This window comes from Myxocyprinus asiaticus, chromosome 31 (genome assembly GCF_019703515.2).
Source record: "Myxocyprinus asiaticus isolate MX2 ecotype Aquarium Trade chromosome 31, UBuf_Myxa_2, whole genome shotgun sequence".
Classification (NCBI taxonomy): domain Eukaryota; kingdom Metazoa; phylum Chordata; class Actinopteri; order Cypriniformes; family Catostomidae; genus Myxocyprinus; species Myxocyprinus asiaticus.
Window position 1 is genome coordinate 44,387,643 of NC_059374.1, and position 27,292 is coordinate 44,414,934.

General features: G+C 39.3%; 1 protein-coding gene across 14 annotated transcripts; it reads right to left on the reverse strand.

Annotated features, from left to right (window-relative positions):
* Window positions 1–2,707: 2,707 nt before the first annotated feature.
* LOC127421824 (protein Smaug homolog 2-like) lies at window positions 2,708–26,285 on the reverse strand. Of its 14 annotated transcripts, none has more exons than XM_051664979.1 (13): window positions 26,267–26,285; window positions 17,942–18,441; window positions 14,155–14,628; window positions 13,776–14,021; window positions 13,062–13,171; window positions 11,436–11,522; window positions 11,079–11,349; window positions 10,913–10,998; window positions 10,648–10,760; window positions 9,064–9,271; window positions 7,901–8,027; window positions 5,217–5,300; window positions 2,708–4,219 (listed from the first exon to the last, which is right to left on the reverse strand). In XM_051664979.1, the coding sequence occupies exons 2-13, from the start codon at window positions 18,135–18,137 to the stop codon at window positions 4,191–4,193; spliced, it is 2,031 nt and encodes a 676-aa protein (XP_051520939.1). In that variant the 5' UTR covers window positions 18,138–18,441; window positions 26,267–26,285; the 3' UTR covers window positions 2,708–4,190. The 14 variants fall into 14 exon arrangements, with proteins under 14 accessions (XP_051520939.1, XP_051520946.1, XP_051520944.1 ...); XM_051664986.1 differs by lacking the exon at window positions 26,267–26,285 and adding an exon at window positions 26,203–26,215; XM_051664984.1 differs by lacking the exon at window positions 26,267–26,285 and adding an exon at window positions 26,067–26,079.
* Window positions 26,286–27,292: the final 1,007 nt, after the last annotated feature.

Here is a 27,292-nt window from a genome sequence, read left to right on the forward strand (position 1 = left end):
TGCCGAAGATCCTGGTTCAAATCCTGTTTGGAGCGGGTCATGCAGGACCGGTTACAGTGGTGCCGTGACCCAGATGGGAGTGAGGTTTGAGGGAGGTAAGTGTAATGGTAGCGGTTCAGTGTGTATACCTCACTCCCTGGGCCTCAAAAGGCGCACTAGCGACTGACGCTAGAGGCTGTAGCCTTTAACCTTCTTGTTAGTGCGCCCTCCTCCCATGCCGGAGACCCCCGGTTCAAATCCCGCTCAGAGCGAGTCGAGCAGGACCAGAAACATTAGGATGATGCTAGCATGTGTTAGCATGATGCTAACATGTTACTAACATATTTTAACACTTTGCTAGGTGTTGCTAGCATGTTTTAGCATGTTGCATTTGTTGACATTGGTTAACAACATTAGTTAACATGAACTAACAATGAACAATACTTTAACCAAGATTAGTAAATGTTGTCAATTTCAGTAAATTTCAACATATACTAATGCACTTTTAAAATCAAAAGATGTGTTTGTTAACATTAGTTAATGCACTATGTACTAAAATGAACTAAATGAACAATTGTATTTTTTTTTTTAAAGAATTAACATTTTTACTTGTGCAAATGTAAGTACTGATAGAATAAAATGTGCACTTTCACTAGTATTCCATTTCTTTAGTTTTAACAAGTGAAAATTGAATTGTTCTATAATTCATATCATAAATATCGGACTGAATAGGGAGAACAAATGTTGAAATTAAGTGTTATTTCATGCCTTTTTGAGCAGGATGAGAATGTTTAATGTTCTGTAATATTGGTATTTATTGGTAATATTGATAATTAAAAAGAGTGTCTGTTATGCTGGAGTTTTGGGGGTTACCACTGTGGTGAACATTGGCAGTTGTGATTAGGTTGTGGATGAACGTACACTTTCAGGTGATACTTTATTCGAGTGCTGTACTCTATAAACAGTTGACTGATATTACATTCACAGTGCAATAGTCTCACTGTCCTTTCACGTGTTCACATGGAATATACTAATGATTAATTAAATTAAGTTGGACCGACATAAGAAATGTATTAAATAAACCTTAATAAATTGAGTTTGATGAACCTAATGAAGTTGAGTTAAAAATACTATAGTACATTAATTTGACCTAATTCAACTATGCTGGCTTAATGAAACTTAACCTGAATGAAAGACATTATGACAAATGCATGAATTTAAAATAAGTGAATATGTACTGAAAGGAAAGAGTCAACAAAATCCATCAGTAATAGCAAAACATGAACAATTTATTACCATTCTGACGTCCATTCAGGTAAGAAGCATGACAAAGATATTAGAAGAATTGAACCAAACAGAACAACACACACAAGTCCTATCACTCAAGATGTCAGTAATAACATAATAATAATAATAATAATAATAATAATATCTCATGCCAAGCGCCTTTCATCTGTGTCCGATCTCAAGCATTCGCCCAGGAGACGGCCTGTACAGAGATTCACAGTCAGAGGTCTCACCGCGTGAGAAAGACAGACAGACAGTCAGACAGACAGACAGACAAACCAGAGGACATGCGTCTGCTGCAACACATCTTTGGAATGACAACCCCTCGTTTAAAGCTTCTCAACTCGTTTTGCACACATGGAAACAGAGGAAGGAGGTTCTGAGCATTACTCCAGGTTCTTCCAGGGGTTCCTGACCCCGTCATGACCTCACACTAATATCAATGATCAGTTCAGACACACAACTGAAGTGTGAAGCAGCACCAGGCTGTACACAGAGAGAATAAACATGAACAGTGACGTCGAATAAACATGTGAAAGACTGAAGGCTTTAAACATTTCTTTATAATCGATCTTAAGTTCTCTCTCATTTTGGTCTTTAACAGGAAGAACATGTGTCTCAGTTCAGAACTGTATTTTCCCCAAATAAATCTAAAGCACGTTTGTGTTTCTAGACATTTCTACATATTAATTTGCTTAATGAAAAAACTCTCAAACCATCATATCTCAAACTGAATATATCAATGCAGTTATGATTACAAATAGAATCTGTGAGTATTTGCATAGTGTGATGGGTCCTGAGTGAACTCTTGACAGGTGAAAACATCGACAGTCTGACAGAACGTCGTTCTAAATGCTTCCATTTCAATATACGGGCGAATCTCTCAAAGAAATGTGTGGGTCATATTTCACCTCAAAATTAAAAGAAAAAAGAAGTCATTTTATTTTGCATAAATAACATTTTCATTAGGTACTGAAAAAACTGTGATCATGAAAACTGTCTGTCCAAACACTTTTTTTTTCTCATTAAAATCTGCATAAATTAAATTTAGTACACCAAATAATGTAATTTACAATATAAATAATATATCCATTTTTTTTTTACATTACAGTAATGTACAGAAACCCTGAACAGCACTGTGAAAAAAAAAAAATTCACGAGGTGAAAACATTTTTTTCAAAAAAAAAAAAAAAAAAAATTCTCCTCAAGAGATGTTTTTTTTGGAGAGAAAAAAAAAAAAAAAATACAAAAAAATAAATAAAAAATAAAAGATATATATATATATATATATATATATATATATATATATATATATATATATTATTATTATTTTTTTTTGCGAAAACAAAATTGTGAAAAAAAAGTATAAAAAAAATAAAAAAGTTATATATATATATATATATATAATTTTTTTTTTTTTTTTTTTAATAATTTTCCTGAGCCTATGTCAGGAAGCCACTAAGACACCTAAAAAAAAAAAAAAAAAAAAAAAAAAAAAGTCACAAATTTTTTTTTTACAGTGCGGTTCAGGGCTTCCGCATGACAATTTTGGGGTAAACATGCCCTAAAAAATGCCTTTTCATTAAGCCAAATATAACTTGTTATTGTCTTTCAAATATGGGGTGAAATATGAGCTGGGCATGTTCTTGACAGGTTTTGTGAGATTCACCCATGTAGACTGCGAAACAGAGTGAATTCTTACAGAAATGAAGAAAACAAACATGTTTTTCAATCAATACATTTTTACTCGATGTAGAGCAGCTCTGACAGAGGTATAAAACAGAGAGACCCGTGACCTTTCACACTCATCACAAACAGCGTTATGACCAGAGTAACACACACACACACACTTACTCTGACACTCCGTAAGGCCGAACGGGATTCTTACAGACTGTACCATCCCAAGAGAACAGACGCCCCATATGAATGAAACACATACCTATAAGCACCGTTGTGATTAGTCAAATCTCTGAAGCGGGCTCTCGTGGCAAGGGAGGAAATAGAGATGAAACTGAAATGGAATCTGATTGGTGGGTTTGTGCATCAGTCAGTCAGGCGGAGTCAATCATTAGTAGACGTCCCTGTCAGTCACGGAGGATTGAAGGGTTGAAGGAACATCGTTAACGGACGAGCACAGCTCGATCTCGCAGAACGATAGCTCCCACAATCCCCCTCTGCATAACAGCCGTGTATAAAAATCATCTGGATAAAGACTCTTTGCTCATATTCCTATACCTGCATATTTACAAAACCACTACAAATCTGCGTGACAGGAAAACGATCACAGACAGAGTGCGCTGTAGTGACGCCCCGGTAAACATGTTACGTATATATAAGTGCTAAGAAACCTCTTGTACCTCAACAGAAATAAGAACGCAACGATATTATAATAGATAAATATACAGGAATAAGGGACTCGTGAAATGAACGCGTACAGGTCAAACAGTCGTGCATTCCACCTGCCATTTATTCACGTGAGAACGCAGAAAAGCAACAAGAAATCCATCTTGGGAGGTGAGAGTTCATGCAGACAGACAGCAGATGGACACAGGAAGCGGATGTAATGGTCAGCATCATTTAGATGAACAGCTACCGATGAAATGATCATCTCTCAACAGCCCAAAGCCCTTTGAAACAGCACCATTCCATATCAGCGCTCCAGCCAAACAAACAACGTTTGCTTCCGTCTTCCACTACTGCTGCTCTCCCTTCTGTTATATAATAGTTTTCTGTGTTCCGTTTATAATAAACTTAGTTAAGTACAATAAAGTAGAAAAATATTAGAGAACATATACACAGTTAGTTTTGTGTGATTTGTAGTGACTCGTTTTGTTTGAGTGTGTGTGTGTGTGTGTGTGTGTGTTGGGCTACTGGAGCACCGGCCAACCGACACGGTGATGAAGTGGTGAAGAGTTTGTTTGTTTTCATATTGTCGATGTTCTGTCCATTCCATCTGCGAACAGAGAGAAAGAATTAGATAAACTGTCATTAGTGATTCTCAGTTGTAACGGTGTAAAATTACAAATGAAACTGTGCTGTGATTGGGTGTTGCAGTGTTCAGCTGCGCTGTGATTGGGTGTTGCAGTGTACAGCTGCGCTGTGATTGGGTGTTGCAGTGTACAGCTGCGCTGCGATTGGGTGTTGCAGTGCTCAGCTGCGCTGCGATTGGGTGTTGCCGTGCTCAGCTGCGCTGCGATTGGGTGTTGCCGTGCACAGCTGCGCTGCGATTGGGTGTTGCAGTGCACAGCTGCGCTGCGATTGGGTGTTGCAGTGCACAGCTGCGCTGCGATTGGGTGTTGCAGTGCTCAGCTGCGCTGCGATTGGGTGTTGCAGTGCTCAGCTGCGCTGTGATTGGGTGTTGCAGTGCACAGCTGCGCTGTGATTGGGTGTTGCAGTGTACAGCTGCGCTGTGATTGGGTGTTGCAGCGCACAGCTGCGCTGTGATTGGGTGTTGCAGCGTACAGCTGTGCTGTGATTGGGTGTTGCAGTGCTCAGCTGCGCTGTGATTGGGTGTTGCAGTGCACAGCTGCGCTGTGATTGGGTGTTGCAGTGTACAGCTGCGCTGTGATTGGGTGTTGCAGCGCACAGCTGCGCTGTGATTGGGTGTTGCAGCGTACAGCTGTGCTGTGATTGGGTGTTGCAGTGCTCAGCTGCGCTGTGATTGGGTGTTGCAGTGCTCAGCTGCGCTGTGATTGGGTGTTGCAGTGCTCAGCTGCGCTGTGATTGGGTGTTGCAGTGCTCAGCTGCGCTGTGATTGGGTGTTGCAGTGTACAGCTGCGCTGTGATTGGGTGTTGCAGTGTACAGCTGCGCTGTGATTGGGTGTTGCAGTGTATTGCTGCGCTGTGATTGGGTGTTGCAGTGTACAGCTGCGCTGTGATTGGGTGTTGCAGTGTACAGCTGCGCTGTGATTGGGTGTTGCAGTGTATTGCTGTGCTGTGATTGGTTGTACCCCCTAAGGCATGCTCTGTCATGCTGAGGCACAGTGACTCCAGCGTGGGGTTGATCTCCAGATCCGTCCCTGGAACTTGGCATTCTGGGAACAAAAACAAAAGTATAGACATCAGTAAAAGTGGCTCTGAATATAAATTACACTGGAGAAATATAGTTTAAAACAAACAAAGAAATGGTATTTCAGTCCAATGGATAAAGGTGAGATAATAAGGTTGTCCAAGGTGAGAAAAATGAGAAATCTTTTACAAATCTAGTCTCGCTCATACATTTCTCATACATTTTTGAAAAACATTTATAGCATTTACTACAAAACATTTTATGACTTTTATGATCGATTTAATGACTTTAAAAATGTCATGTGGTGTTACCATCAAGTAAAAGGTATTAAAACATGAGTGAATAAACACAACTAACTCATTTCAAAAAAGTTTTCAAAATGTATTTTTTAAAGGTAAACTATTTTTATTTTTTTAAATATCATACATTTTATAGTGACAAATATCAAGAAGTTTTCTTAGGGTTACTCCATTTGACCTGAACAAAATGTGCCTTTTTATAAAAATGTAAAAATACCTGATATTGTTGTCACACGACATCCTACATGTTGGTTACACCACTTGACTTTGATTTGGAGGACAAAATCCACCAATGCTGATTCAGTAACAGCAATCATTCAATGAAGATTTGGTCTGACTAATTCAAACCGGAAACTCGTGTGATTCTGAGTCTTTTAAACTATTCATTAAAAGAACCGGTTCAAAGAGTCATTTGCTTGTGAATCAGACTACATTGGTCATGCTTCACTTTAGCGTGACAGTTCAAAAGAATGACCTCTTTTCTAGCCCGTTTTCTTTTTTTTAATCTCAAAGTCTGTTTAGATTACAAGATCAAATAAGCTGATTTTTGGAGCTATCAGCATAATGGTGTGCATGTAAACAGGCTCACTATTCCAAAGAATAGGCAGCAAAATGATTCTGCATTATTCTTATTTAACTCATTCAATTATTGATACAAAATAGAATCATATAATCCAAAATTCACTATTTCACCCAATATTTGTGTATCTTCTGTGTGTTTGTGCAAACTGTATTGGAATAGAGCTGTTCAGCCGTGACGTCAATTTGTCATCATGGGTTCCCTCAGGATTTATAAAGGGGTTTTGAACTTGTGTAAAACAAGGTCTGTAGTAAACATTACTTGACGATACATGGAAACCCATAAGATAAAAACCCATAGGAAAATCCTACAAGAACCCATGATGCATTAGACTTCCGGGTTTTAGGACTACAAGCTGAACAGCTCTATTGAGCATTAGTGCTAGTCAAAAGTGCTATTGGTGTGGTGTGTATGAATCAGTATTAAAAGAGTTGCTGCCCATGAAAGGGGTGTTTCTAGTTTCAAATCAATAATCAATTTTCTGCACCGCTAAATATTTGAGTATTGCACCATTAAACTAATGTAGAATGTAATCCTACGTATAAACTAAATATTTACAGCAGCCTCCGACCAGGTGTAACGGTTGGAATAAAATCAATGAGCTCATGTTTTGCGTGACAGACTTCAAACCTTTTCGACATATATGATGATGTTGACATTTACACTCATTTATATTTAAGAGAGAGAACATTATGTACTTCTTAGTGTCTCTTCAGCATGAAACCGATCTAACAGTGCACTCTGCGGTGTCAAGTTTCAACACATTCAAAATATATACAGGATATTAAAATGAATAAATGTCCATTTTTCCAGCCTGTTTTATTAGTATTTATTGCCCTTTATTAATTTTAGATACAGTTCCTGAATAATATTATTTACATAGGCTAAATATACTTTCATATCATTTATGAAATCTACTTTTATTACATATCATATTTAAATGGGGATAACATTTATTACAGCTGACAGTTATGTGAAAAAACAAGGTTTGAACATCAATGCACTGCATTTAAACACTTTGGTGTTCAAATTAAAGGCTGCTTATTGGATCACTTTAGTTAAATGTCATATTTTGCAACTCTGCATTACTTTGCTGAGAGCTTTAACGTACTAGTTAAGTCATGCCTTTGGGGGCCTGGGTAGCTCAGCGAGTATTGACACTGACTATCACCCCTGGAGTTCGTGAGTTCACGAGTTTGAATCCAGGGTGTGCTGTGTGACTCCAGTCAGGTCTCCTAAGCAACCAAATTGGCCCGGTTGCTAGGGAGGGTAGAGTCACATGGGGTAACCTCCTCGTGGTCGCTATAATGTGGTTCTCGCTCTCGGTGGGGCATGTGGCGAGTTGTGCGTGGATGCCGCGGAGAATAGCGTGAAGCCTCCACACGCGCTACGTCTCCGCGGTAACACACTCAACAAGCCACGTGGTCTTTGACGGTCTCAGACGTGGAGGCAACTGAGATTCGTCCTCCGCCACCCGGATTGAGGCGAGTCACTACGCCACCACAGGGACTTTGAGCGCATTGGGAATTGGGCATTCCAAATTGGGGAGAAAATGGGGAGAATATCAACAACGACAAAAAAGTCTTGCCTTAAGAACTGGAGGTGCAACCAAATTAAGCACTGACTTACTTACAAACTAACTAGTAGTTACTAAGCCCTTAGTGTGAACTTTACATTCCACTTTAAGTGAGACCTTACGCACAGCTGGTGCAACCCTACCCTGCTGTTGTGACTGTGTGTAAGTACCTTGTTGTTGGAACAGGAGCATGGTTTGTGGAGATGTGTGCACAGGAAGTGAGTGAGTCCTCTGAACAGAACTTCTGCTCTGACTCGGCATGCTGTTACTGCCTCCTGGATTCCCAAACCACAGGTTCTGAAACACACACACACACACACGTCTGTAACTGATCGATCCGATTGAACCTTGAGGCAGAAATCTCTCCAAACTTTTACTCTAGTCTTCCTCCAATACATCAATTTGGCACCAGTGAAAGACCAATGCTATCGGATGATATTTGGTCATTTTCAGACCGTGAGCATGTCAATAATCATGTCCACTTTGGCTGATTAGTTTTAATAATGTGGGTTCGTGTAGCAACACCAAGATCATGGGTTCGATTCCCCGGGAACACACAAAGTGATAAAACATATATCTTGAATGCGCTGTAAGTCACTTTAGATAAAAATGTCTGCCAAATGCATAACTGTAAATGTAAAAAATATATATATATTTTTATTTGCAGTGAATTCTGAATATGGCAAATGTGGCTCTAATCTGTCTGGTGTTTTCATGTCATGTCTACAATACTCATGTACATGCTCTTGATGCTATTATTGTCATTTTTATGAGCAAATTCCTTACAAACTCCATACTATCCAACTAGGTTGGCATGGCAGTACTGAATCTTGAATCTACTGTGTAAAATAAGTGTTCATATAACTGCACTTTTGTGTACTTCTCATTTGCGCTCATTAAGCTTATATATATATATATATATCACCATCTTGATCTCTAGATATTGGTGTTGGCCATTAATAAAAAAAACACTGATTAGTCTTGCACTGATTATGACTACTGATTCAGATGTGTTCACAGTGAATAGAGGTCTGCAACCCGATGCGAGCCCGATGGAAACTGAGAAACCACCAGGTTCAGGTAATTTTTTCAAGTTAGACTTCGGGTTCAGGTTTCTAAAAGTAACTGGTTTCATGTACACATTCTCTTTCACACACGAAAGGATGAGTTAGGGGCCGTTCACAACAAATGTACTATTATGGAGAAGAGATTATAAAGAGAGTGAGCGATTTCAGGTTCAGACTTAAAATCTGACAGTACCGTTCGGGTCGGGTTGGTTAAGGCTTTTGCAGACCTCTACAGTGAACAATGCAGTACTGTGTGTTATTATGACCTGTCGGCCCTGTGCAGTGACGGCCGCGGGGTTCGCTAGCACGTGTCGCGGTGACACTCCGGTCAGACCAGCAGCAGTCATCAGCCCCAAGCGGCCGGGAGGAGGAGCTCCTCGCGGGGGCATCTGGAATGACCTCTGACCCCGGCGACCCAAACCTGCACTCACAGATCCAGCTGTGGGCAGAGAGTTGGAGCCGTATGCCGGCCACCTGCAAACACACATGAGAATTTATTCATTTAATGAATTTCAGACACATTAACCCTTTAAGCTCAGATGGGCCAGTGAGAAAAAACATTTGCGTCAAAATATTAATAACTACAGTCTGTTCATGTTTGAAAGCTTCGAAGTTCTACTTTCCAATGCATGTAGACATTATGACCAAAACTGAACGAGTGCTTTGAAATTTGCAGACAAATCAGAAGTGTTCAGTTTTCATAATTTATTTAAAAAAGATTGCACTGTACGTATTATTGCAATCAGTAGAAACATCAAACTGATCAAATAGTCATGTGTCATATGTTGTTGGAAAGCTCTCAAAGAGTAAAATACAACCAGCCCATTTGTTTTACTCACAGACAAAAATATAGTGAGTAATAGCTAAGAATATGTCTTTGACAATTATGTTGGTGTTGTTTATATGCCACGTTTTCACTTATAACTTCATGAAAAACAAACTGAACATAAAATATCACATATCATTACTTAGAGGAGGTGATTATCTTTCAAACGAGTCCACACACAAGATAATCTGATGTATAGATCATTAGATAATCCACATGAAGCACAATGTTACATATGACCACCAGGAGATGGCGCCAAATACATGACACAGACTCAATGATGACTCAAATGACACAGAATGAAACTCATTCTGTGAAATCTCATGACTAAAATCATGTCTGCATGCTATGCAAACCTTTAGTCATTGTTGTGTTTGCATGTGTAATTAGTTCTTATGTACAATTATTATGTTTTATTTGTTTGGAGACATTTTTTGGACACTGATAAATTATTTTTGTAATACTATAACTTTGTATTGCTTTGTCGTACCAACACAACAATTTTCTCAGATACAGTTGACATAATTGGGGAAAAAAGCAGTTTTTCTGAGCTTATTTACCTCCAGAGACATATAATGTCAATTTTGAAAAATAAGAAATAGAAAAAAAGTTAATATTTGGCGAATGTTTTTGTGATTTCTGAGCAGTTTCTTAGGCTAAGAGTCTCAGAATGTATCAAATATGTAAAATTTGAAAAGTTTTCTTTACAATGATACCAAACACCTTCAGAGCTTAAAGGGTTAAAATGAATTCGTAACTCATTTATTTTCTGTAATGCGACACATTTTAGAAAGAAACAATATTTTAACAGAACTTTTTATCCAGCAGGACTTGATAGAACCATGTTAGGCTATGATATTATTTTTCTCCCTGGCCATGTGGCCTTGGTCACATTGTTTTATAGGTGGAGAAAGTGATATTTTGTTTTTTACAGTAATATACACTGATGAATCGTTTATAATAAGAAAAAAAGTTCATTTTGACTATATTGACTTCAAGCATAAAAAGATTGACAGACACACACCCTCTCCGGTACACCCCGCTATCCATCATGGTTTTCCGCGGGAAGAGGCGGAGTAACTTCAGCACCTGCTGTTTCCATGACAACAGCCTCTTCTTCTGCGTCTCTGTAAACGCCTGACGAAGACACAGTCACACTTACAAACAGCCTTGAGCATTAAAGAGCAGTTATGCCATGAACTTCGGACATGAAATCCAGCATAAATAAAATATAGAACAGTACTAAAACCCTTGAGAAGAGAACGCAGATGAGAATAAATGTGTCTCACCTCATGTGTCAGACATTTCTCTATGAGCTGCAGGTAACAGCTGATATTCTCCTCATCTGGCCTGGACACCAACAACTGTGTACACACTGAAAAACACAGAAATATTAACACACAAACAGAAATATGCACAAAATAAATCAGGCTTCACGTGTATGTGTGCATGTACCTTTCCCCATCACGCGTGTGAATTGTCCAGCGATATCTCCATCAGAGATGGGTGCAGGAGAAGACTCTCCATCACACGGTGGAGGATTGTGGGTCTGGAACCCCTCTGTTTCCTTCTCTTCGCCAGGATTGGCCGCTTTATCCCCAGGTATAACTCCAGGCTCCACCTCTTTCTGGGCAGCAGTGGGCAGGGCATAAGCTTTGATTGGCGTGATGATGATCTGCTGGAGCTCTTGTAAAGCATTCCGAACATTCCCGCCTTCCAGAATATCCTGCAGTTAACGGCACATTCTACGATTAGCAGGATAAACATTTTTAAGATGAAAATCCTGAGATTCTTCATAGTTTAGTCATTCACCTTTTCTAGAGATTTCAGGATGCTCTGGCGTTCTCTGAGTTTCTGTATGCTCAGCGCGATCTTGTGTCGAGCTCCTTTTGTAACGTTCTGAAAGAAACAACGCAATGCAAACAATAAATGCTGAGCTCTGATTGGTGAGTCATTCAATCATGAGTAGTGTTGGGTGTAATCTGATTACAAAGTAATTCCTGTAATCTAATTACTTTTAAGTAGAGCAGTCAAAGTTAATGCATTAAAGCATGAGTTTTATTTAACAAGTTAAATACGTTCAATTTTCTTAATCGCGATTAGCACATTTACCGTTAATAAAGCATAAACCAAAATAAACACTGGTCGAAGTAGTGCGGAACCTTTGTGATGTGTCCGCCCAGAGTCATTACACTGACAAACACACACAATAGTTGTGTCAGTGATAAAATGATGGAGAAAGAAGCTCTTAACACAATTTAATTACTACAGAAGCATGTCAAGTCTTAACTATCACCAAAACGCAGAATGAGACGTTTTTGTTCGCAAGCGCTTTTCATGTGAAGTTCAAAGCGATGCATGACGCCCTGACGCGAATCATGACCGCAGCTTCACGATTGCTGTAACAAATTATTAATTTTGTGAAGGATGAGAGTTTAAGAGATTTAATGCACACTGTAATGAATATGCAACCTATGTGGAGACTAGTTCTTTCAATTAGTCAAACTCCCACTTAGACTTTGGGAAACGTTTGATGTGACTTGAATTGGTGAGATTTTAGAGCATTTCTATCTTTATACTGTGGAAGGCTTTGTTTGGAAAATGTTAATAAAGCATTATATTGCTACATATTGTTTTGTTTTCTTTCCTAAGATGGAAATAAATACATTTTGACTGGAAAAGAAGTATATACAAAGTGAAATTTCAGCACTTTCAAAATCTGTGATTAATCGCGTTTAGTAATGAAAAATTATGTAATTAAATTGTTTTGACTGACAGCACTACTTTCAAGTCAAATGTTTCAACACTGCATTATGAATTCTTGTAATCATATTACAGTTACTGACTTTCAATTCAGTAAATTACTTGTTACACATTTCTGAAAAAATATTATTTAGATAGCATACATTTAAAACATAAATTACGTTCATGTCTGTTTGCGTGTGCGCACCCTAACAAGGGAGAAACGTGTGGTGCTTAGTGTGTGACTAGCGTGTGACAATGAACACGGAATTACAGACATTATTTTGAGTTTGTTGAAGGGAAAAACTAACTTTTCTTGTGAAAAGTGTTACTGAAAGTTCCTTACAAGTAATAAGTACTGTGATTAAGTAATCTGGTTACAGAGAAAAAATTTGTAGTTAATTTTTTGAGTAATTTACCCAATACTAATATGAGTGGTAAATGTGGGACAGACCCATTTTGACCAGCATCATCACAAAAAAAGCTATTTCTAATGCATGCAATATTTTAGAGCAGAATATAAATAGACAAATGTACATTCACTATATAAATTTCTAAGCTAACAACGTTTTCAGGCCTGATATTTTGAGGTTTTTAAGTGATCACTTTGCAAACAGGATCACTTGTATACCAATGTGACATTTAGACAAAGCCTGAGCTGATTGGCTAGATGATGTTGAGCAGGGCGGAGCTCACATGTGACTCCAGGTGTTGCTCTGTGAGAATCATCATTTCTTCGTAGGTCATCTGAGAAAAGAGTGATGCATATTTATGCAGACGAAGACTCTTGAGCCAGACGGGCACATCTGGAAGAGAAATATCACACACAAACACACCACAGGCAACAAACAGGAATGATAAAAACTATAGACACACACACGAGTAATGTGTTTTAAGGAAGCCTTGAACCGCACTGTGAAAAAAACATTTCACTAGGCAATTAGTGCCTTCCTGAGTCTGTCCTACAAATATTTTTTTTTCTGTCTAAAAAAAAAAAAAAAAAATCCTCAAATTTATAGACAGAAAAACAAATAAAATTAGAGAAAAATAAATTATAGTTTTTAGAGAAAAAAAAAAAGTAGAGCGAAAAAACAATTTTACGCAAAAAAAGTTTACAAAAAAAATTTAGGCCGAATTTTTTTTTTTTTTTGACAAATAAATTTAGAGAGAAAATATTTTTTTAGACAGAAATACATTTTTAGATAGAAAGAAAAAAAAATGTAGATAGAAAGAAAAATATTGTTAGAGAAAAACAAAATTTAGATAGAAAAAAAATATTTGTAGGACATAGGCTCAGGAAAGTAAACCTAAAAAAAAAAAAGTTTCACACAGTGAAAAATATTTTACAGAGTGATTCAGGGCTTCCGTAGTATATGTAACAAGTGTAGCGGGTTTAGTGATTGTTGTCACCTTTCATTCCGCTGCCGTCCTCATGGAAAGTGTTGCGTGTGTTGCTCTGTTCCTCCGTCTGTTCACTCCCCGATGATGCAACGCTGCTCTGGGGTGAAAGAGGGGCATGTTCTGCTCCAGCCACACCCTGACATCCACCCCCTTCATCCTGGTTTAGCCAATCAGAGCAACAGGCTGGCTGATTGACAGGTGTGAGTGACATTGAGGGCTTCATTGGGCTTGGCTGAACCTGACCAGAGAATCCTGCTGAGCAAATATCAAAACTTAATCGCAAGGTACCTTCCAATTTGCTAACATATCCAATCAATATATTTAAAAAACTTTTGGAAGTTGATACAAGGTGTATTCATTGACAGTTTGTTCTCTCTGTGTTCTTTACCGGTGTTGCTGCTGTTGTTGACAGGTGAGGTCACTCCACCCGTGCCAGGGAAAGGCATGTGTCCGTTCTGTCCAGCCGGCGAGCTGCATGTGGACGGCAGATTTTCCTGCCAGTTGTACGACGGTTCCAGGGACTCAGCAGAACCCGGCCACTCGTCTGAGCCCTGTCGGGCATGATGGTATGGTCCGGGCGGCGGTGGCCGCGAGGACAGATGCTCCTCCAGGTGATTGAGCCACATGGCGAGAGAGTTCCGGTCGTCAAGGGTGGTGGCGGGGTGAATGAGGGCGTAAGACAGCAGCTGTCGGCTCTCCTCCACAAACAGGCTGCTCTCGATGGTGTGACTCAAGACCTTCTGCAGGAGGTTCATGTATTCACACTTGGCTTCGCTGTTCCGTGGCTGAAGCAGAGGGAGATGAGAGAGCAGGAGAGACACAGCTTTCTCTTTTGGCTCCTGCTGCCACTGACTGACGATCGCTACAGAGAGAGACAAAGAAAAATCTTAAAAACTTGTGTAAAAGGCTCTCCAGCAATATTCATTATGATCCAGATTTACAAGAAACACTTGTGTTAAACGTTCATCCTTTTAAAGGAATAGTTCACAAAGCCTTATGTCATTCCAAACCTGTATGATAGATTTTCTTCTGTGGAACACAAAAGATGACGTTAGGCAGGCTCTTTTACATACAATGAAAGCATATAGTGACCAGGAGCTGTCAAGCTCCAAAAAGAAAAAGAAAAAGAAAAACACCATAAAAATCTGGTAACCAATCATGACGTTCAAAGATTGAGGGGTACTGACAAATAAAAGTCCAAGGTGTTATAAATAAAGGTTACAAATATTCATAATTACAGTCTTGGCCAACACAAAATAGGTATCATTTTAAAGTTTAGAAGCTCTACTTTCCAATGCATGTAGACATTATGACCAAAACTGAACAAGTGCTTTGAAATTTGCAGATAAATCAGAAGTGTTCAGTTTTGATCATTTATAAAATAAAAAATAATAATAATAGAAAAAAAAAATTGCACTGTACATATTATTGTAATCAGTAAAAACATCAAACTCATCAAATGGTCATGTGTCATATGTTGTTGGAAAACTCTCAAAGAGTACAATATAAACCTATTTGTTTTACTCACAGACAAAAATATGGTGAGTAATAGCTAAATGTCTTTGATAATTATGTTATATGCCTCTTTTTTGCTTATAACTTCACGAAAAATACAGGGAATATACAATATCACATATCATTATTTAGATGAGGTGATTATCTTTCAAACGAGTCCACACACAAGATAATCAGATGCATAGATCATTAGATAATCCACATGAAGCACAATATTACATATGACCACCAGGAGATGGCGCCAAATACATGACACAGACTCAATGATGACTCAAATGACACAGAATGAAACTCATTCTGTGAAATCTCATTACTAAAATCATGTCTGCATGCTATGCAAACCTTTAGTCATTGTTGTGTTTGCATGTGTAATTAGTTCTTATGTACAATTATTATGTTTTATTTGTTTGGAGATGTTTTTGGACACTTGGAGACGTTTTTTGGACATTATGATAAATAATTTTTGTAATGTTATAACTTTTGATTGCTTTGTCATATCAACAATATTTTTCTCAGATACAGTTGACATGACTGGGAACAAAACAAAAGCAGTTTTTCTTAGATATTTTATTTACACCCAGAGATATATAATGTCAATCAGATAAATAAAAAAAAAGTAGATTTTTGGCTAAACTTTTTGTGATTTTTCAGCAGTTTCTTAGGCTGAGAATCTCAGAATTTATCATAATCTATATCATTAAAACATTTGAAAAGTTTTCCTTAAAATGATACCAAACACTTGACCCTCCTTGTTTTTTTTTGTTGTTGTTTTTTGGTCAAGTTATACGCCTTTAATTTTGGGTATGCCACTGAAACAGGAAATCTTTAAAAACACCTTCAGAAATTAAACATTTCTAGCATTCCTCAAAACAATTAATTTAATTATTTTACAAATGTCATGTGGTCTAAATGTGCCTTTTCATAAAACAAATTTTGTTTTTCAAATATTAACATTTTTAAACAAAATAGTTTCACAGCTTATTTATTTCAATGTATACACAGGGTTGTGAGGGTTACTTTTGAAATGTATTCCACTACAGATTACAGAATACATGCTGTAAAATGTAATTTGTAATGTATGCCATTAGATTACTCAAGGTCAGTAATGTAATCTAAATACTTTGGATTACTTCTTCAGCACTGGTAGATTTTTTCACTTGTTTTGACTATAAAAACTCTGCCAGTACAGTAAGACAAAATACACTTGTTAAAAATACATTCTCTGAAAAACCCAAATATCTTATGCAGTGTTGTTTCTAAAACAAGATAAACTGATCTTGTTTTAAGGATTTTTAGATGTTTTTACAGGAAAACAATACAATTTTATCAAGAATATGATTTTTGCCCTAATATCAAAGGTTTTACTAGAAAAAAAGAAAAATTATGATCTAACATGAATTTTCTTGATATAAAAATATGATCATGTCTGGTAACATGTGCATGTAAAATGGCCAGAAATAGCATTTTAGCTTAGCATAAAGCTAACAATTTACACAAGGTTTATTTCTATTTCTTCTGCTCCAAACTTACTTCAAACGTACTTCTCTGTCTGCTCGTATGAATGTAACACATCATAAGAAAGTGTTTCACCGCTGTTCAAATGCACTTTGGATTGCATCATTTATATGAATAAATGTTTTCCATCTGAAAGGACTAAATATTAAATGAAACAAATGACAATACAAAAGTAATCTCTTCAGTAATCAAAATACTTTTTGAATGTAACTGTATTCTAATTACCAATGATTTAAATTGTAACTGTAGTGGATTATAGGTACTTATATTTTGTATTTTAAATACGTAATCCTGTTACATGTGTTCCATTACTCCCCAACCCTGCATATATATATATATATATATATATATATATATATTTTTTATTTTTTTTTTTTTTTTTTTATCCCCATTTCTCCCAATTTGGAATGCCCAATTCCCACTAATTAGTAGGTCCTCCTGGTGGTGCAGTTACTCACCTCAATCCGGGTGGTGGAGGACAAGTCTCAGTTGCCTCCTCTTCTGAGAACGTCAATCCGTGCATCTTATCACGTGACTCGTTGTGCATGACACCGCGGAGACTCACAGCATGTGGAGGCTCATGCTACTCTCCACGATCCACACACAACTTACCACACGCCCCATTGAGAGCGAGAACCACTAATCACGACCACGAGGAGGTTACCCCATGTGACTCTATCCTCCTTAGCAACCGGGCCAATTTGGTTGCTTAGGAGATCTGGCTGGAGTCACTCAGCACACCCTGGATTCAAACTCACGACTCCAGGGGTGATAGTCAGTGTCAATACTCGCTGAGCTACCCAGGCCTTCAAGAAATTTAATGGATCTGGACAAAAATGGGAATCCTGTCATTGACAATGAACAGACGGAAGCACGAATGAAATTTTGACAATGCAGGACTGAGTCATATGGACTATTTTTTTTTGTTTGTCCTTTTCTCACTGTATGCTTTCATTTTATGGAAAAGAGAATCAAAGCATCTTTTGTGTTCTAAATACAGAAAGAGAAATGATGACACTTTTTCATTTTTGGGTCAACCACTTTTTACATGCCTGTACAATTTCTCTTCTTACAAATCAAATAATTAAAATATAAAAGTCTGAATATGTGACATGAATGTTTGTGTTGTATATGAGTGTTTATACCTGCATTGTTGGCTTCTGCCTCTAGTATGTGTATCTCTGTGCAGTCGGCCAGCCAGTGGTCCAGATAGATGTGCAGGAATCTCGCCTGCGTCCGAGAAACACGCTTCAACAGCGACAGCAGCGCCACCGTCTGTTCACACTCATTCCAGCCCTTAAACCAGTCTGTCAAAATCCCCACTTGGTCCCGGAACATCATGGCGAGATTGGATTGACAGAGGGGCGGGACTAAAGGGAGGGGGCGGGGTTTGTATAAACTGGGGCAGGGTGAGTGGAGGTTACAGGCAGTGCTCCAGTCCACTAAAGAGAAACATTAAAAACCCCTCACATGGTTCTGACCCGGAGTGGACGTCACCAACACAGAGGGTGGCTGTTTGTCAATGTCTGGGTAAAATTCAGGGTTGAAAGTTCAAGGGCGAATACAGTGCGAGACAGAAGGTGTAATCCAATGAGGAAATGAAGTCGTCTCTAGTGCATCATCACACATATATGGATGCAGGCATCTGCAGACAGATCATATGTATGTTACATACACAAACTCCTCAACTAAACACCACAGCTGACACACTTCCTGTTTGAGATTCATTCATCCATCTATCTCAGATTATAACAGAGCTGTCAGATAATCAGATTGACACTTTACTGCAGCGCACAGCACTCTCACCAACAGATTACAATCATAAGATGATCTGAGATCTCCAGCACTCCACATACTGCACCAAACACACTGTAACACACAAATCACCTGAATCAACCTCCACCTGCAGAACCAACTACTAACTGGAGGTCAAATCAGACAGATGAAAGGTACATTCAGTCAGACAGGGTAAAATCAGACAGTTGGGGGTAAATTCAGTCAGACAGGGTAAAATCAGACAATTGATGGGGTAAATTCAGTCAGACAGGGTAAAATCAGACAATTGATGGGGTAAATTCAGTCAGACAGGGTAAAATCAGACAGTTGATGGGGTAAATTCAGTCAGACAGGATAAAATCAGAGAGTTGATGGGGCAAATTCAGTCAGACAGGGTAAAATCAGACAGTTGATGGGGTAAATTCAGTCAGACAGGGTAAAATCAGTCAGATGATGGGGTAAAATCAGACAGTTGATGGGGTAAATTCAGTCAGACAGGGTAAACCAGACAGTTGATGGGGTAAATTCAGTCAGACAGGGTAAAATCTGACAGTTGATGGGGTAAATTCAGTCAGACAGGGTAAAATCAGTCAGATGATGGGGTAAATTCAGTCAGACAGGGTAAAATCAGACAGTTGATGGGGTAAATTCAGTCAGACAGGGTAAAATCAGTCAGATGATGGGGTAAAATCAGACAGTTGATGGGGTAAATTCAGTCAGACAGGGTAAATTCAGTCAGATGATGGGGTAAATTCAGTCAGACAGGGTAAACCAGACAGTTGATGGGGTAAATTCAGTCAGACAGGGTAAAATCAGTCAGATGATGGGGTAAATTCAGTCAGACAGGGTAAAATCAGACAGTTGATGGGGTAAATTCAGTCAGACAGGGTAAAATCAGTCAGATGATGGGGTAAAATCAGACAGTTGATGGGGTAAATTCAGTCAGACAGGGTAAATTCAGTCAGACAGTTGATGGGGTAAATTCAGTCAGACAGGATAAAATCAGAGAGTTGATGGGGCAAATTCAGTCAGACAGGGTAAAATCAGACAGTTGATGGGGTAAATTCAGTCAGACAGGGTAAAATCAGTCAGATGATGGGGTAAAATCAGACAGTTGATGGGGTAAATTCAGTCAGACAGGGTAAACCAGACAGTTGATGGGGTAAATTCAGTCAGACAGGGTAAAATCTGACAGTTGATGGGGTAAATTCAGTCAGACAGGGTAAAATCTGACAGTTGATGGGGTAAATTCAGTCAGACAGGGTAAAATCAGACAGTTGATGGGGTAAATTCAGTCAGACAGGGTAAAATCAGTCAGATGATGGGGTAAAATCAGACAGTTGATGGGGTAAATTCAGTCAGACAGGGTAAACCAGACAGTTGATGGGGTAAATTCAGTCAGACAGGGTAAAATCAGTCAGATGATGGGGTAAAATCAGACAGTTGATGGGGTAAATTCAGTCAGACAGGGTAAAATCAGACAGTTGGGGGCAAATTCAGTCAGACAGGGTAAAATCAGACAGCTGGGGGCAAATTCAGTCAGACAGGGTAAAATCAGACAGTTGATGGGGTAAATTCAGTCAGACAGGGTAAAATCAGACAGTTGATGGGGTAAAATCAGTCAGACAGGGTAAAATCAGACAGTTGGGGGCAAATTCAGTCAGACAGGGTAAAATCAGACAGTTGATGGGGTAAAATCAGTAAGATGATGGGGTAAAATCAGTCAGACAGGGTAAAATCAGTCAGATGATGGGGTAAAACCAGACAGTTGATGGGGTAAATTCAGTCATACAGGATAAAAAATAATAATAATAATAATTATAAATAATTAATAATTAATTATAATTATAAAATCAGACAGTTGATGGGGTAAATTCAGTCAGACAGGGTAAAATCAGACAGTTGATGGGGTAAATTCAGTCAGACAGGGTAAAATCAGACAGTTGGGGGCAAATTCAGTCAGACAGGGTAAAATCAGACAGTTGATGGGGTAAATTCAGTCAGACAGGATAAAATCAGACAGTTGATGGGGTATATTCAGTCAGACAGGGTAAAATCAGACAGTTGGGGGTAAATTCAGTCAGACAGGATAAAATCAGACAGTTGATGGGGTAAAATCAGTCAGACAGGGTAAAATCAGACAGTTGGGGGCAAATTCAGTCAGACAGGGTAAAATCAGACAGTTGGGGGCAAATTCAGTCAGACAGGGTAAAATCAGACAGTTGGGGGCAAATTCAGTCAGACAGGGTAAAATCAGACAGTTGATGGGGTAAATTCAGTCAGACAGGGTAAAATCAGACAGTTGATGGGGTAAAATCAGTAAGATGATGGGGTAAAATCAGTCAGACAGGGTAAAATCAGTCAGATGATGGGGTAAAACCAGACAGTTGACGGGGTAAATTCAGTCATACAGGATAAAAAATAATAATAATAATAATTATAAATAATTAATAATTAATTATAATTATAAAATCAGACAGTTGATGGGGTAAATTCAGTCAGACAGGGTAAAATCAGACAGTTGGGGGCAAATTCAGTCAGACAGGGTAAAATCAGACAGTTGATGGGGTAAATTCAGTCAGACAGGATAAAATCAGACAGTTGATGGGGTATATTCAGTCAGACAGGGTAAAATCAGACAGTTGGGGGTAAATTCAGTCAGACAGGATAAAATCAGACAGTTGGGGGTAAATTCAGTCAGACAGGGTAAAATCAGACAGTTGATGGGGTATATTCAGTCAGACAGGGTAAAATCAGACAGTTGGGGGTAAATTCAGTCAGACAGGGTAAAATCAGACAGTTGGGGGTAAATTCAGTCAGACAGGGTAAAATCAGACAGTTGATGGGGTATATTCAGTCAGACAGGATAAAATCAGTCAGATGATGAGGTAAATTCAGTCAGACAGGGTAAAATCAGTCAGATGATGGGGTAAATTCAGTCAGATGATGGGGTAAATTCAGTCAGATGATAGGGTAAATTCAGTCAGACAGGGTAAAATCAGACAGTTGATGGGGCAAATTCAGTCAGACAGGATAAAATCAGACAGTTGATGGGGCAAATTCAGTCAGACAGGATAAAATCAGACAGTTGATGGGGTAAATTCAGTCAGACAGGATAAAATCAGGCAGTTGATGGGGTAAATTCAGTCAGACAGGATAAAATCAGACAGTTGATGGGGCAAATTCAGTCAGACAGGATAAAATCAGACAGTTGATGGGGCAAATTCAGTCAGACAGGATAAAATCAGACAGTTGATGGGGTAAATTCAGTCAGACAGGATAAAATCAGGCAGTTGATGGGGTAAATTCAGTCAGACAGGTTAAAATATGACAGTTGATGGGGCAAATTCAGTCAGACAGGGTAAAATCAGACAGTTGATGGGGCAAATTCAGTCAGACAGGGTAAAATCAGACAGTTGATGGGGCAAATTCAGTCAGACAGGATAAAATCAGACAGATGACGGGGTAAATTCAGCCAGACAGGGTAAAATCATTCAAGTGAGAGGGTAAATTCAGACAGTTGAGGGGTAAATTCAGTCAGAAAGGCTCAAATCCGCCAGAGGAGGGTAAATCAGACAGATGAGGGTAAATTCAGAAAGACAGAGGCTATAAAATCAGTCATAAGATGTTAAATTTAGACAATCGAGGGATATATTCAGTGAGACAGGGTAAATTTAGACAGTTACGGGGCAAATTAAGTCAGATGAGGGGTAAATTCAGATGGGGTAAAATTAGACAGTTCATGGGGTAAATTCAGTCAGACAGGATAAAATAAGACAGTTGATGGGGCAAATTCAGTAAGACAGGGTCAAATCAGAGAGTTGATGGGGCAAATTCAGTCAGACAGGGTAAAATCAGACAGTTGATGGGGTAAATTCAGTCAGACAGGGTCAAATCAGACAGTTGATGGGGTAAATTCAGTCAGACAGGGTCAAATCAGACAGTTGATGGGGTAAATTCAGTAAAACAGGATAAAATCAGACAGTTGATGGGGTAAATTCAGTCAGACAGGATAAAATCAGACAGTTGATGGGGCAAATTCAGTCAGACAGGATAAAATCAGACAGTTGATGGGGTAAATTCAGTCAGACAGGGTAAAATCAGAGAGTTGATGGGGTAAATTCAGTCAGACAGGGTCAAATCAGACAGTTGATGGGGTAATTTCAGTAAAACAGGATAAAATCAGACAGTTGATGGGGTAAATTCAGTCAGACAGGATAAAATCAGACAGTTGATGGGGTAAATTCAGTCAGACAGGGTAAAATCAGACAGTTGATGGGGTAAATTCAGTCAGACAGGGTAAAATCAGACAGTTGATGGGGTAAATTCAGTCAGACAGGGTAAAATCAGACAGTTGATGGGGTAAATTCAGTCAGACAGGGTAAAATCAGACAGTTGATGGGGTAAATTCAGTCAGACAGGGTCAAATCAGAGAGTTGATGGGGTAAATTCAGTCAGACAGGGTAAAATCAGACAGTTGATGGGGTAAATTCAGTCAGACAGGGTCAAATCAGAGAGTTGATGGGGTAAATTCAGTCAGACAGGGTCAAATCAGAGAGTTGATGGGGTAAATTCAGTAAGACAGGGTAAAATCAGACAGTTGATGGGGTAAATTCAGTCAGACAGGGTCAAATCAGAGAGTTGATGGGGTAAATTCAGTCAGACAGGGTAAAATCAGACAGTTGATGGGGCAAATTCAGTCAGACAGGGTCAAATCAGAGAGTTGATGGGGTAAATTCAGTCAGACAGGGTAAAATCAGACAGTTGATGGGGTAAATTCAGTCAGACAGGATAAAATCAGACAGTTGATGGGGCAAATTCAGTCAGACAGGGTAAAATCAGACAGTTGATGGGGCAAATTCAGTCAGACAGGATAAAATCAGACAGATGACGGGGTAAATTCAGCCAGACAGGGTAAAATCATTCAAGTGAGAGGGTAAATTCAGACAGTTGAGGGGTAAATTCAGTCAGAAAGGCTCAAATCCGCCAGAGGAGGGTAAATCAGACAGATGAGGGTAAATTCAGAAAGACAGAGGCTATAAAATCAGTCATAAGATGTTAAATTTAGACAATCGAGGGATATATTCAGTGAGACAGGGTAAATTTAGACAGTTACGGGGCAAATTAAGTCAGATGAGGGGTAAATTCAGATGGGGTAAAATTAGACAGTTCATGGGGTAAATTCAGTCAGACAGGATAAAATAAGACAGTTGATGGGGCAAATTCAGTAAGACAGGGTCAAATCAGAGAGTTGATGGGGCAAATTCAGTCAGACAGGGTAAAATCAGACAGTTGATGGGGTAAATTCAGTCAGACAGGGTAAAATCAGAGAGTTGATGGGGTAAATTCAGTCAGACAGGGTCAAATCAGACAGTTGATGGGGTAAATTCAGTAAAACAGGATAAAATCAGACAGTTGATGGGGTAAATTCAGTCAGACAGGATAAAATCAGACAGTTGATGGGGTAAATTCAGTCAGACAGGGTAAAATCAGACAGTTGATGGGGTAAATTCAGTCAGACAGGGTAAAATCAGACAGTTGATGGGGTAAATTCAGTCAGACAGAGTAAAATCAGACAGTTGATGGGGTAAATTCAGTCAGACAGGGTAAAATCAGACAGTTGATGGGGTAAATTCAGTCAGACAGGGTCAAATCAGAGAGTTGATGGGGTAAATTCAGTCAGACAGGGTAAAATCAGACAGTTGATGGGGTAAATTCAGTCAGACAGGGTCAAATCAGAGAGTTGATGGGGTAAATTCAGTCAGACAGGGTAAAATCAGACAGTTGATGGGGCAAATTCAGTCAGACAGGGTCAAATCAGAGAGTTGATGGGGTAAATTCAGTCAGACAGGGTAAAATCAGTAAAATGAGGGTAAAATCAGACAGACAAGGTAAATTCAGTCAAGTGTGAGTAAAATCAGTCAAATGTTGGGTAAAATCAAATTGTCGGAGGTTAAATTCAGTCAGATATTATATTTATTCGGTACATTGTATCGGTGTGTGGCGGTGGATAGCACTGTTAGCTTTCAAAACACACACAGTATTAAACTCGTGCAGTGTAACGCACACACGTATACACACACACGCAGATAAAGATGAACATAATGATTAAATGAGGCACATTCACTGTAATGCAATGTTTATAAAGCCTAAATCACAACAGAAATGCAATAAATTGTGAATACTGAGGCGCAGCTAACAGGCCTGATGCTAATGCTAACGCCAATCTGACTGAACACAAAATGAACACAAACACAACAAACAGCCCGTCATATCACAACAATAACTACACAATTAATTTATAATTACACACAATAACACACAGTTCATGAGGAGGAAGCATCGGGAACAGGGACTGAAGCACAAACCAAGAGCTAACACACAGACAGCGGATCTGAGCTCTCATTAAACACACACACTTACTGAGGAACACGCGTGTGAAATGCGTGGATACACACCGGTGCGGGTCCGACAGACACTAACGAGAGATACAGAGAGACAGACAGGCCTGAAGATTCACTGGAGCTTCCACTACCACACACTCTCTCTGGAGCTCTGGCTCTCTCTCCACCACTGTCTGTGTGCCTCACTCGACCACACTCACTCACTCACTTACTGGAGCGCTGGCTCTCTCTCTCCACCACTGTCTGTGTGCCTCACTCGACCACACTCACTCACTCACTTACTGGAGCTCTGGCTCTCTCTCTCCACCACTGTCTGTGTGCCTCACTCGACCACACTCACTCACTCACTCACTGGAGCTCTGGCTCTCTCTCCCCACTGTCTGTGTGCCTCACTCAACCACACTCACTCACTCACTGGAGCTCTGTCTCTCTCTCCACCACTGTCTGTGTGCCTCACCCGACCACACTCACTCACTCACTCACTCACTGGAGCTCTGGCTCTCTCTCTCCACCACTGTCTGTGTGCCTCACTCGACCACACTCACTCACTCTCTGGAGCTCTGGCTCTCTCTCCACCACTGTCTGTGTGCCTCACTCGACCACACTCACTCACTCACTGGAGCTCTGGCTCTCTCTCCACCACTGTCTGTGTGCCTCACTCGACCACACTCACTCACTCACTCACTGGAGCTCTAGCTCTCTCTCCCCCACTGTCTGTGTGCCTCACCCGACCACACTCACTCACTCACTCACTCACTGGAGCTCTGGCTCTCTCTCTCCACCACTGTCTGTGTGCCTCACTCGACCACACTCACTCACTCTCTGGAGCTCTGGCTCTCTCTCCACCACTGTCTGTGTGCCTCACTCGACCACACTCACTCACTCACTGGAGCTCTGGCTCTCTCTCCACCACTGTCTGTGTGCCTCACTCGACCACACTCACTCACTCACTCACTGGAGCTCTAGCTCTCTCTCCCCACTGTCTGTGTGCCTCACTTTACCACACTCACTCATTAACTGGAGCTATAGCTCTCTCTCTCTCCACCACTGTCTGTGTGCCTCACTCGACCACACTCACTCACTCACTCACTGGAGCTCTGGCTCTCTCTCCACCACTGTCTGTGTGCCTCACTTTACCACACTCACTCATTAACTGGAGCTATAGCTCTCTCTCTCTCCACCACTGTCTGTGTGCCTCACTCGACCACACTCACTCACTCACTCACTGGAGCTCTGGCTCTCTCTCCACCACTGTCTGCCTACCTCACTCTACCATACTCACTCACTCACTGGAGCTCTGGCTCTCTCTCTCCACCACTGTCTGCCTACCTCACTCTACCATACTCACTCACTCACAGGAGCTCTGGCTCTCTCTCTCTCCACCACTGTCTGTGTGCCTCACTCGACCACACTCACTCACTCTATAACTGGAGCACATTCTCTCACTAACAAATATTAATTTGTGGTAAATATGTCATTGTAACACTGAAAGCAGATGTTTTTGAGTGACCCTTGATTTATTGTCCATATTGTATGATACTATGCCCTTAAATTGAGAATATATGCATTGAAATAACATCACACACACTGGAGGTGAATCTCAGCCATTCAGCCAAATTATTTTGAGTTATTTGATGTGCGTAAGTTTTCAGTTTTTATATTTTTTTTTTATGTGGTCAAGCATAACATGTTCACCCTGATATGGGAAGATAAAGGCAAAATTCATGTACTTTAAAATGTCAATATATTTATGTTAAAAGAAATAAAATCATCATTATAATTTTACAAATATGTCTGCTAGATATCATTATCCACTGAATATCCACACAGTTATTTATTTCCTGCCCATTTAACCGAATAGACATTGGACAATGGACAAAGTAATAAATGTGAATCGTAAAATTGAAAACATATTTTCAAAAAGAAGCAAAAATAGAGAATGGCAAATTAGTTTTCTTTGGTATCAATTCTCAGATTTTACTCTCTCTGCCATTTTTTGCACACACTTTTATTATTTTTTATTTGTATTTTTTCGCTGCTATATCCAAGTTTTTATTTGGAATCCGAAGTGAAGAACTTGGAAACAAGAGCGAAGAAAAACAAACCTTGAACAGGTGGAAAAACATAAAGGTATGAGCAACAAATGGCAGAGAGAGTAAAAATCACAGGAAAACTATTTTAACTATTTTTTTGCCTTTCTGCTATTTATGCTTCTATTATATGTTTTTTTTAAAATGTTTTTAATTTTATGATTCACATTTATTACTAATACATTTGACATTATATTGATGCCATATTGATGATATTAGAGAATAA

Bases quoted from the DNA above. Each gene is read 5' to 3' on its own strand.
- LOC127421824 (XM_051664979.1), bottom strand. From the start codon at position 18,137: ATGATGTTCCGGGACCAAGTGGGGATTTTGACAGACTGGTTTAAGGGC. The intron at 13,172-13,775 runs GTGACAACAATC...TTTCTCTTCCAG, and splicing joins GGACGGCAGCGGAATGAAAG to ATGTGCCCGTCTGGCTCAAG. The intron at 11,350-11,435 runs GTGAATGACTAA...CGTTAACTGCAG, and splicing joins TCCTGAAATCTCTAGAAAAG to GATATTCTGGAAGGCGGGAA.